Here is a 12,562-nt window from a genome sequence, read left to right on the forward strand (position 1 = left end):
GTCAGGGGCACCTTAGTCCTCAAAGTGATATCTTTGCTTTTAACACTTTATCACATGATCTTCTCAATCAATGTAGAAAAGACATTTGATAAAATCTAACACTCATTCCTGATAAAAATTCTCAGCAAAATAGGAGTAGAAAGGAAATTCCTCAACATAATAAAGGGCATTTATACAAAACCAACAGCCAACATTAACTGAGAAGGACAGAAAGCATTCCCCTTGAAAATGAGAATCAGACAAGGTTGTCCTTTATCACCATTCATATTCAACATTGTATTGGAAGTTCTACCTAGAGCAATGAGGAAAGAAAAGGAACTAAAGCGCATTAAAATTGGTAACGAAGAAGTAAAACTATCCCTATTTGCAGATGATATGGTCCTATACACAGAAAATCCCAAAGAGTCTACAAAAAAGCTACTGGAACTAATAGAAGGATTCAGCAAAGTGCCAGGATACAAGATCAATGTACAAAAATCAGCTGGATTACTCTACATCAACAAAGAGAAATCTGAAAAGGAAATAAGGAAAACAATACCATTACAATAGCACCCCCCAAAGATAAAATTTTTAGAAATAAATCTTACCAGGGACATAAAAGACTTACACAAAAGAAACTACAAAACACACCTGCAAGAAACCAAGAGACCTATAATAAATGGAAAAATATACTGTGTTCTTGGATAGGTAAACTTAACATTGTGAAAATGTCAACACTACCCAGAGCAATATTTAGATATAATGCAATCCTAATCCTGGAAGCCCTGGTGGCGTACTGGTTAAGAACCACAGCTGCTAACCTAAGGGTCAGCAGTTCGAACCCACCAGGCGCTCTTTGGAAACTATGCGGCAGTTCTACCCTGTCCTGTAGGGTCACCATGAGTCGGAATCCACTTGACGGTACTGGGTTTTTTTTTTTTTTTTTAACCCTAATCCAAATCCCAATAGCATTCTTCAACTATATGGAAAAACTAATGACTAACTTTATATGGAAGGGAAAGAGGCCCAGAATAAGTAAAATAGTATTAAAGAAGAACAGATTAGGAGGCCTCACACTTCCTGATCTCGGAATCTACTATACAGGCACAGCAGTCAAAACATTCTGGTACTGGTACAATGACAGACACACAGACCAATGAAACAAAATTGAGAATCTAGATGTAAATCCATCCACCTACAGACAGCTGATCTTTGACAAAGGACCAAAGCATATTTAAATGGGAAGAGACAGTCTCTCTAACAAATGGTGTTGGCAAAACTGGATGTCTATCTACAGAAAAATGAAACAGGGCCCATACCTCACACCATAATCAAAATGGATGGAAGGCTTAAATATAAAGCCTAAAACTATAAAGAACCTGGAAGAAAAAATAGGGACAACTTAGGGGCCCAAATAGATGGCATAAATAGAATACCAAACATAACTAAAAATGTACAAACAACAAAAAATAAACTAGATAAATGGAACCTCTTGAAAATTAAACACTTACGCTCATCAAAAGACTTCTCCAAAAGAGTAAAAAGACAACCTACAGACTGGGGAAAAAAATTTGACTATGACATATCTGACAACAGGCTGATCTCTAAAATTCATAGAAAACTTGAATACCTCAACAACAAAAAGACAAAGAATCCAATTAAAAAATGGGCAAAAGACAAGACAGGAACCATTCCCAAAGCCAACTCATCAGACAGAGATTGGACTGGACTATTAGATAGAAAATGATACTGGTGAGGAATAAGCTTCTTGCATCAAGTAGACACATGAGACTATGTGGGCAGCTCCTGTCTGGAGGGGAGATGAGAAGACAGAGGGGGACAGAAGCTGGCTGAATGGACATGGAAATAGAAGGTGGAGAGAAGGAGTATGCTGTCTCATTAGGGGGAGAATAATATAGCAGGGTGTACATAAATTTTTTGTATGAGAGACTGACTTGATTTGTAAACTTTCACTTAAAGGACAATAAAAAAAAAAAAAAAAAGGGCAAAAGATAAGACTAGGCACTTAACCAAAGAAGACATTCAGGCAGCATACAAACAATGAGGAAATGCTTTTCATGATTAGCTGTCAGAGAAATGCAAATCAAAACTACAATGACATACCCATCTCACCCCCGACAATAATGGCATTAATCAAAAAAACAGAAAACAACAAATGCTGGCAAGGTTGTGGGGAGATTGGAACTCTTACACATTGCTGGCAGGAAGGTAAAGTGGTACAACCACTATGGAAAATGGTGTAGTGCTTCCTTAAAAAGCTAGAAATAGAAATACCATATGATCCAGCAATCCCACTCCTAGGTATACATATATCCCAGGGAAATAAGGGTCATGACATGAACAGACGTATGCACTACCATGTTCATAGCAGGACTATTCACAATATCAAAAAGATGGAAACAACCTAAATGCCACCAACGGATGAATGGATAAACAAAATGTGGTACAGATACACAATGGAATACCACTCAACGATAAGGAACAACGATGAATCCACAAAACATCTCACAATATGGATGAACTCGGAGGACATTATGCTCAGTGAAATAAGCCAATCACAAAAAAACAAATATTGTATGAGACCACTGCTATAAAAAAAAAAAATCAAGAAAAGGGTTTTACACACACACATACATACACAAACATCCTTTGATGGTTACCAGGGATGGGAGCGTGAGGGAGGGAAAATCTCCAACTAGAAAGAAGACAGATGTTAATATTGGTGAAGGGAAAGACAGTACACAGTAGAGGGTAAGTCAGGACAACAGAACCAGGGCACTGAGAAGAGCACAAGAATAAAGGACAATCGTGGAAATTACCATAACACAGACAACCCTACAACAACGGTGTTAACAAACAACAATCTACGAATGGATATATAGGTAGAAAACGCTAAAAAGGAGCGACAGGGTGTAACGGGGCACGCTCACTTGCTAATATAGGTTGGGTTGTGGCTATTACTACACACACATTGGTAGATGCTGCATGTATATTAATACAGACAATAGAACACTGAGGGGCACAGTCGTGGAAACTTCCTAGACATAACCAAACACCTCTCAGTGGGAAGTTACTAGGCTGGAAGGCTGAGGACCATAGACTCTGGGGACATCTATGTAAACTGACATAACATGGTTCATAAAGACGATGCTCTACATCCTACTTTTGGGGTTTTTTTTTTTTTTTTTTGGTTTCTACATTCTACTTTAGTGCGTAGCATCTGGGGTCTTAAAAACTTCTGAGCAGCCATCTAAGATTCAACTATTTGTCTCATCTGGGCCAGAGCAAAGGAGAGTGGAGAAAATCGAAGACTCCAGGGAGCAATCAATCTAAAGGACTAACAGATCACATGAACCACAGCCTACATGATCCCAAGAACAGAAGAACTAGATGGTGCCCAGCAACCACTACTGATTACTCTGACTGGGATCACAATAGAGGGTCTTGGGCAGAGCAGGAAGGAAACGTAGAATCAAAATCAAATTCATAAAAAAGAGTGAACCTTGGTCCTACACTGTGTGGAGCAAGGGAGAGTCAAGAAAACCAAAGACACAAGGGAAAGATTAGTCCAAAGGACTAATGGACCACAAATGCCACAGCCTCCACCAGACGGAGTCCAGCACAACTAGATGGTGCCTGGCTACCACTGCCAACTGCTCTGACAGGGATCACGGTAGAGGGTCCCAGACAGAGCTGGAGAAAATGTAGAACAAAATTCAAACTCACACAAATACCAGACTTACTGGTCTAACAGATACTGGAGAAACCCCAGAGTATGGCTTCCAGATGCCCTTTTAACTCAGTACTGAAGTCTTTCCTGAGGATCACCCTTCAGCCAAAGATTAGACAGTTCGGTCTGTAAAACAAACAGCACAGGTAGGTCCCCTCAGGGATGAATACTGTAATAGAAGCAAAGATCCACTAGGTGGCTCCGTCATTTTTAAACAAGATACATCCAGCGCTGTGGAGTTGATTCCACTCGAAGTGACCCACCCACTGGATTTCAAGGCTGTAATCTTTACAGAAGCAGACTGCCACATCTTTCTCCCTCAGAGAGGATGGTGGGTTTGAACCACCCACCTATCGGTTAGCAGTCAAGCACTTAGCCACTGCACCACCAGGGCTCCTTTAAGCAAAACTAAAGTCCGCAAAGGATAATGTATACGCAAAGAACAAAATATACCTACTAGGCATAACCTTAAACCAAAGTAAGAAACAATAATCTGCAATCATGGCTTCCCATTCATAATAATTTGGAAGTGTTGGTTAAAGAATTAGGCTTAAAAGGAAAAACTGCAGAACTGCAAGCACCTACCTGATTTTCCAAAGTATGTATGGGTAAGTGATTTGCTAAAGATACGGGAAAATATCACATTCTTAAGAACACCAGTGACTCAAGTCAAGACGGTATTAAATTTTTCTTAATTTATTGCCATCTAGGTTTTTAGGTTCCCAGTTTTTCTTTTAAGCTCTCTTTTTTCATTTCAACCTTTAAATTTAAGAACACATATTAAATGTAGACATTAAAAACTGTTACCATCCAGTCGATTTTGACTCATAGCGACCCTATAGGACAGAGTAGAACTGCCTCATAAGGTTTTCGAGTTTGTAATCTTTACTGAAGCAGACTGCCACACCTTTCTCCTGCAAAGTGTCTAGTTGTTTTGAACCACCAACCTTTCTGTTAGCAGTCGAGTATTTTAAGGACTGTGCCACCAGGGCTCTTTAATGTGGACATTATAATTTATTAAAAATCGCTTTCCAATGTCCTGGGTTATAGTAGTCATCCTACATACTAAGGCCCTAAAAGAAACAAATTTATTTACTTCTTTTCAAGCCCATGTGGGAAGAAAAAAAGCAACTGTGTTGATGTAAATTAAGAAAGTATTTAGATCCTTAAACTAAAATACAACTAAGACAGACTCTATACCACTCTACAGCATTTGCCAGGAGAAAGAAAGAGTGTTTTGGGAGTTGGTGACAATTTCTTTCTAGTTCCAGAGAAGACTACTAAATAATTACAACTGAAGCGTGACTTGCATCTTAGGTGAAAAAATTTGCTAATTAAGTATCTCTGGGTTTCATTTTTCAAGAGGAGAGATAACAGAAGATGATCATTTTCCCCAAAATGTTCAACTACCTTTTCATGAAAATAAATGCCCCGGGAAAGAAGTTATCGAGTTATTAAATATTCTGAACTTTTAGTCTGTAACAGGCAAAAAAAAAAAAAAAAAAAAGAAACTTGTTTTTCTCCCCATCTCAAACGAGAACCTCAGACATGACAGTTATTAAGAATACGTTTAGAAATATTCTTCACTGTAAAAGAAACAACTATCTAGTTGCTGTTACTTTGAGCCAATGAATATGATTGCGTGGCACGTGGGATCGCCACAGAATTTTACCGTTTTGTTTGTTTTTTCCAGGAAAAGAGCCGCATTTGAAAGTAGAGGGCGAATCGTACCATAATTCGATGAGCCCGTTTTTTGTAAACGAACGCTTACAGCACAGTTTAAATTACAGTCGGCTTTAAAATGCTAATTCGAAAGCCACTTGATCAACGTCTTTGAAAACGCTCACGCTTTTGTTTCTGAAGACAAGAAATCACACCAAAAGACCGTACAGACCGGACATAAAAATGAACGACTGCTTCCCAAATGTGAACGAATACATAGTTTGCTTAGAAGAATTAAAAATTGATTTCAGCGTCCCTAGGATCACAAAATCCCGACGACAAGGAGACACACCAGGGGCGCCGGTTAATGTACTCTACCGTACACGAAAAAGACTGTGTCAGTCACGTTTATTATTTTCAACAGATCACTTGAGACGGACCTGAATCCTGCAACTCCATCACAAAAGTTTTAGAGGCTCGGGGTAGAAAAATCGAAGAGGGGCTAGGCACATGGGCTGGGAGGCGCCATCGAAAGATAACTTAAGACTTTTTACAGAACTTTTGTACTGTTTTGGTTATCTTCTCTTTTAGCATGCGTTATTTTGTTATTGCGTAAAGAACGCGTTGGCTAGGCAGCGGGTGCCCCTAGCCTTAAATCTGGAGGCCGGATCTCCCTCTCCCTGGGCTCTCAAGGCAAGGTGCGGAGGGCTGAGGGGCGGGGCAGCCGGGGGCCGGTGGGCGCTGGGCGGGGCAGCGCCGCCAGGTGGGGCGGGGCGGGGGATGGAGAGTCCCTCCCGCAGGCCGCCGCCCAGCCGGGTCCCTGCCGGGAGGAGCCGCGCCGCCGACGGCTATAAGAGGCCGCATCGCCGGCGCTCGGCAGGCACCCCTGACCCCGGCCCGGCATCCCCGAATCCCCCGGCTCCGAGCGAAGGCCGAGCAGGGGCCGCAGGATTGGCCCGCCAAGGGATGCTCTCGCCCGAGTGGCGAGGCCAGCCCCGCTCGCCCCTCGTCGCCACCGCGCCTCACCCGCCGACGGCCGCCGACATGGCCCTCTACTGCGGTGACAATTTCGGCGTGTACTCGCAGCCCGGCCTGCCCCCGCCCGCCGCCGCCGCCGCCCCGGGCGCACCGCCTACTGCCAGGGCGCCCTACGGGCTGGCCGACTACGCCGCGCCGCCGGCGGCCGCCGCCAACCCCTACCTGTGGCTCAACGGGCCCGGCGTGGGGGGCCCGCCCGCCGCCGCTGCCTACCTCGGCGCCCCGCCGCCGCCACCACCCCCCGGGAGCGCGGCCGGGCCCTTCCTGCAGCCGCCGTCAGCCGCGGGCACCTTCGGCTGCGCGCAGCGACCCTTCGCGCAGCCCGCGCCCGCCGCGCCCGCCTCGCCCGCGGGCCCCGCGGCGACCGGCGAACTGGGCTGGCTGTCCATGGCCAGCCGCGAGGACCTCATGAAGATGGTGCGGCCGCCCTACTCGTACTCGGCGCTCATCGCCATGGCCATCCAGAGCGCGCCCGAGCGCAAGCTCACGCTCAGCCACATCTACCAGTTCGTGGCCGACAGCTTCCCCTTCTACCAGCGCAGCAAGGCCGGCTGGCAGAATTCCATTCGCCACAACTTGTCGCTCAACGACTGCTTCAAGAAGGTGCCCCGCGACGAGGACGACCCAGGTGAGGCGGGCGGCCAGGCAGGACGCGAGCGCCGGGTGTCGGAAAAAGGGGGCGAAATCCGGGGAGGGGACTGGTGTGTGGATGACTTGGAAGATCCAACCGGCGTAAAACTCGTCGGGTCTCCTTTAATCGTCGCCTCATTCAAACTGGGAGGTGGGAACAGGTGGACGAACAACTACTGGGGCCTGGTCTGATTGGGGTGAGGGAGAGAGGAGAACCCAGAGGACAAAGATGTATCACAGTCGCTTCTTGGAGAGGGCGCGGTGAAGGTGGGGCTCGCCACTGTCTCATGCACCCTTACGCACACGGGGAGAGCTGCCGCCGGACAGAGGCTCCAGTCAGGGAAAAAAGCCCGCGTCCTTAAACAGGAGGCCACGCTTGCCTGCGTGGTTTTCATCAGGCCATTTGAAGGGAAGGTCAAGTTACAAGGAGGTAGATTAGGCGTAAGAACATGGATGAGCCCTTAGATAATGGGATTCGGGTAAACTGAGAATCCCGGCACTTTTCACAAAAGCTGCAGGGAGGCCAAGAGAACGCAGGCGGTACAGCTGCCCCAGATACACGTCCTCCCGCTCCAAGTGCGGAATACAGTCTGTGTCCTTAGTAGAACGAGTAGCGTGCCTATCTTGGGAGAGACGATTTGAGGATAGTGGCACAGGCTTCACGAGACAAAGACAAAGGGATCTGAGGACTTTAGCTGGTTCTACAAGTCGTGTTTTTTAGTACAAGTCGTGTTCAGTGCCTTGCCTATTTCGAGATTGAAAAACGAGTACCCCAGATTTGCATCATTCTCATCGAAGCCCAGGAACTCATGGGGTGAAGAGGGATGGGCTACAGTGGTTTCTCTTACTGGTCCTGAGAGGTGGAGGTAGAGAAGTTAAAAACAATGGCAAAACGAAATCCCGCTTGAAGCTTTCAAAAGGAGCCCAGGGCAATGTGGGAGGGCCTGCTACAGGGACCGGGAACTAGAGAGGCCTTCCGTGAATGTCAGGCAGAAAGACCTGAGGGAAGGAAGTAAAACCCCTTTAGTCACACACTGCAGCGCATCCAAAGGACCCCTGGTTGCACAATCAATACCGAAAGGTTAGGGAGTAAGGTTGGCTTTCAAACCCACCCATCGTCTCTGGGAGAAAAGACGTGCTGATCTGTAAAGATTACAGCCTGGAAAATCCTATGGGGCAGTTCTACTTTAGTTCTACTCTGCCACATGGGGTGGCTGTGAGTTGGAATTGACTCAAGGACGCTGAACAACAGCAGAGATCCAGGATCTTATGTTAATTGTGTAAACATTCTGCAGCACAGAGTGAGCTCATACCTGAAGTTATTCTAGAGCAGGGCTGTCGTGCACAAAAACAGTGCGTGCTACCTGTGATAGTAAATTTTCCAGCAGCCACGTTAAAGGGTAAAACAAAACAAAAAACAGGTGAAATTATTTTTAATATATTTTAGTGACCCCAATACCCAAACCAAAAACCCGTTGCCATTGTGTCGATTCCGACTCATAGTGACCCTATGTATATCCCCAATATTATTTCAACATGTAGTCAATATAAAAATTCTTGAACTATTTTACATTTTTTAATACTAATTCTTCAAAATCTTGTGTATTTTACAACAGATCTTAATTTGGACTGGCCCCATTTCAAGTGCTATAGGAGGGCATATAGTTTTAGAAGACACGTCTTTCTGATTTTAGCCTCTGAATCTCTGAGATTGTCATGTAAATTGTCATATAAATTCCTCTGGACTTAACCCTAGAATTTCAAGGATCTAAGTATAGCTAGTGTCATGTCAAAGCACTTAAGTGCAAGATACCAAAAACCAAACCCCTTACTGTCAAGTCAGTTCTGACTCACGGTGAACCGATGTGTTAGAGTAGAACTGAGCGCCGTAGGATTTTCTTGGCTGTTATTTGTAATGGAGGCAGACTGCCAGGCCTTTCTTCCACTATGCTTCTGGGTGGGTTTCAACCTCCAACCTTCTGGTTAGTCGTTGAGCCCAAACCATTTGTGCCACTTAGGGACCTTGGTAGGTAAGAGATGGCACTATATCAATATCCTGGTAGGTACAGGTATTATTTAGATAAATGATAAATTATCTAAGTAACTTTTCTTCTCTGCGGCTATTTCCGTGGAGGTCCAGGTGCAGAGGCGACCCCACTGTTGTGGAGGCAGTGAGCATAACACAGTGCTGAGTAAGAGTGCTGAGTCTGGAGCAGCCTGCCTGCTTAAGTCCTGGCTGTCCCCTTGCTCACCCTGGGAATATGGCGAGTTATTTACCATTTGCATCTCAGTGTCTCCATTGGAAAAGTGGGGGCAGGAATAGTGCTAGCTCTTTAGAGCCATGAGGAATAACTGAGGTTATTCCATGTAATGGACTTACTACTAGATAAGTGCTAAACAGTCATTTCAAACACCAAAGGACTCTTTTATGCAAAAGCTGTTGAGAGATAAAATCCTCCAAGATAATAGCTGTTTTCTGCCTCCATTGTGGTAGTGGTAGACAGGGAAGGAAGTTTTCTAAGCAGAAGAATACCATTGCATGTGTTAAATGAGGCCCTGGTCTCTGAGATTTCCCCAGTGGATAAAAAAGGTTGACAGAGATGCAGGCTCTTGTCCTGCCAAAAATGAGGATTGTAGACTCCAGGAGCTTCCTGGTACTCTAAACATATGTTAAAACGAATGATCAGTAATTTTTTGTCGTTTTTGTTCAACAAGAAGAATCGGGTATTCGAGGTTGCCTTTTTATCAGTGGGATTTTTTTTTTCAGGAACCCTAGTGGCACAATGGTTAAGCACTCAGCTGCTCACTGAAAGGTTTGAGGTTCAAACCCATCCAACAGCTCCATAGGGGAAAAGACCTGGCAATTTGCTCCTGTAAAGATTACAGCCTAAGAAACCCTTTGGGCATTTCTACTCTGTTATATAGGGTCACTATGAGTCAGAATCAACTTGACGACACACAAATTTTTTCAGAGGCAGGGAGTTGTATCCTTCTAGCAAAAAATAATTATAGATGTTATCTTTTCACTGCTTACTGTGTGCCAACCACTATGCTACAATGTTTAATCCTCACAGCCAATTTTCAAGATGGATGCTATTATTGTACCTATTTTTATAAGTAAAGAAATGGAGATGCAAGTCTAGCACCAGAATTCCTTGGTTGTGCAAGGGCGCAGGATTTGAATCTAGAATAAAGGAAGGTGTTGGACAGTTTAGTTATTAGCTGCCTTGGGAATAGAATTTAGATCTTAAGACTGAAATAGCAGACACTGCCAGGAGGAGGTAGTGACCAGAACATCCTGGTTTCAGATTTCCACTTGAGGGGAAGAAAAAATCTCCTTCAAAGAGAGGATAAATTTAAACGATGGAGTGGATTGAGCATCTTTGTCAGCATTTAATGAGAATCTGCTCCTCGCCTCCCAGAATTGAAGGAGTACAAACCAAAACACCAAACAATTGCTGTTGAGTTGGTCCTGACTCATGGCACTCCTGTGTGTGTCTGAGGAGAGCTGTGCTCCATGGGGTTTTCAGTGGTTGGTTTTTCAGAAGCAGATCGCCAGGGCTTTTTTTCTGAGGCACGTCTGGCTGGACTTGAACTGCCAACCTTTTAGTTAGCAGCTGAGCATGTTAACCACCAGCAGCACCCACACAGGCATAACATAGATCCTTCCCTAACTTATTTTTCCTTTCTCATCTCTCAGGGAAAGGTAATTACTGGACCCTGGATCCAAACTGTGAGAAAATGTTTGACAACGGCAACTTCCGTCGGAAGCGGAAGCGCCGCTCTGAGGCCAGCAGCAGCAGCTCCACGGTGGCCGCAGGGACATCGAAATCGGAAGAAGGGCTCTCCTCAGGATTGGGGGCTGGAGTGGGAGGGAAGCCAGAAGGAGACAGCCCCTCCTCTTTGCTAAGGCCTTCCCAGTCCCCGGAGCCTTCAGAGGGCACCAAGAGTACTGGCTCATCTCCAGGAGGATCCATGCTCACCTCCAACCCCTGCCTCAACACCTTCTTCAGCAGCCTCAGCACCTTAAGCGTCAGCAGCAGCGGGAGCACCCAGCGAGCTCATCCTGGCAGCCGCCACCTAGGGATCCAGGGGACCCAGCTGCCCTCCAGCAGCTCATTCTCCCCCAGCTCTATCTCAGAGGCCTCACCAGACACCCTGCAGCTGAGTAACAGCACCAGCAATAGCGGCAGCCAAAGGTCTTCCTATTACAGCCCTTTCCCTGCCAGCACCAGTGGGGGCCAGAGTAGCCCCTTCAGCAGCCCTTTCTACAACTTCAGCATGGTCAACAGCCTCATCTACCCCCGGGAGGGCTCCGAAGTGTAGGGCAGTGCTGCTCAGACTTTAATATGCACACGTGGAGATCTTGTTAAAATACAGATTCCAATTCAGTAGGTCTGCTTCTCTTGAGCTGCCAGGTGACCTTGTGGTTCACTGACCACACTTGGAGTAGCAAGGGTGTAGATCACTCTTTCTACAACCTAGCAGCTTTTACAGGTGTCTCTGGGTCAAGGGCTCCCTAGAGAGAACTTCAGCTCACTCTATTTGGGGATCGTTGGCCTGTAAGGGCAGGGACCGTGTCTGTTTTGTCCATCATTGTGTATTTGGGTGGCAAGCTCAAATGCGTATAGGGGCTGGCTAAACCACATCAATGAATGGAGTTGTTGGGTAGGACAAATAACAGCAGTTACGAATGACAACTGAAGTGATAGGGCACCGTCGGGACTGAGCAGCTGAAGTTTGCTGTGGGCGGCTGGTTATATCACCTGCGTGGTAGCATTCTGCTTTTTCTAGAAAATCCAAATATCTGAATTTTTCTATGAAACCTCCAACTTTTTGTCCTTTGCTTCTAATTAAACTTTTTAAATACCATTCTAGGAAACACCACATATCCCTGAGCTCTATCCAGCTCATGAATCACCTCTGCTTATCCTCAGTGTCTGGTACGTAGCAGATACTAATAGCAATAAAACTGTAAAAGCAAGGCCTGTGTGCCAGGCACTGTTCCAGACCATTTATATGTATTAGCTCATTTAATCCTCCCAACAACTTTGGGAGACAGGTATTACTACCCATCATTGTCCGGATGAGGAAAGTGAAACTCCCAAATGTTAGGTGACTTGCCCAGGGTCACACAGGATCAAATTCTGGAGCCAGGTTCAAATCCAGACAGTCTGGCTCCAGAACTGGTGCTCGGATCCTCTGTGCTGGTTCCTGGAAGATGATGAAACCAGCATCCACAGGCAAACATAAGTGGGTAGGAGTAGGAAAGGAGCTGGATCTCTACTGACCAAAGATTTTGGTTGAAATAATTATTTGAGATGTTTCCCTGAGCAGCAAGGGGAGATCTCAATCTGTCTTGTTTCTGCTGTCATGTAACTAAGGTCTAGGGTGACCATTGTCCTAGTTTATGACAGCTAGCCTGCTATAGTTTGAGCATGTGTCCTGGATTTTTCATTTTTTAAACAAAAGTATTATTAGAACTTTATTAGCAATAGTTTT

At 45.4% G+C, this 12,562-nt stretch overlaps 1 protein-coding gene across 1 annotated transcript; it reads left to right on the forward strand.

Annotated features, from left to right (window-relative positions):
• The first annotated feature begins 6,436 nt into the window (after positions 1-6,436).
• On the forward strand, positions 6,437-11,386 carry FOXI3 (forkhead box I3). Its single transcript, XM_049857664.1, has 2 exons — positions 6,437-7,058; positions 10,761-11,386. Exons 1-2 carry the CDS (start codon positions 6,437-6,439, stop codon positions 11,384-11,386), a joined length of 1,248 nt encoding a protein of 415 aa, XP_049713621.1.
• The last annotated feature ends 1,176 nt before the right edge of the window (positions 11,387-12,562 follow it).

Source organism: Elephas maximus, chromosome 17, assembly GCF_024166365.1.
Source record: "Elephas maximus indicus isolate mEleMax1 chromosome 17, mEleMax1 primary haplotype, whole genome shotgun sequence".
NCBI lineage: Eukaryota > Metazoa > Chordata > Mammalia > Proboscidea > Elephantidae > Elephas > Elephas maximus.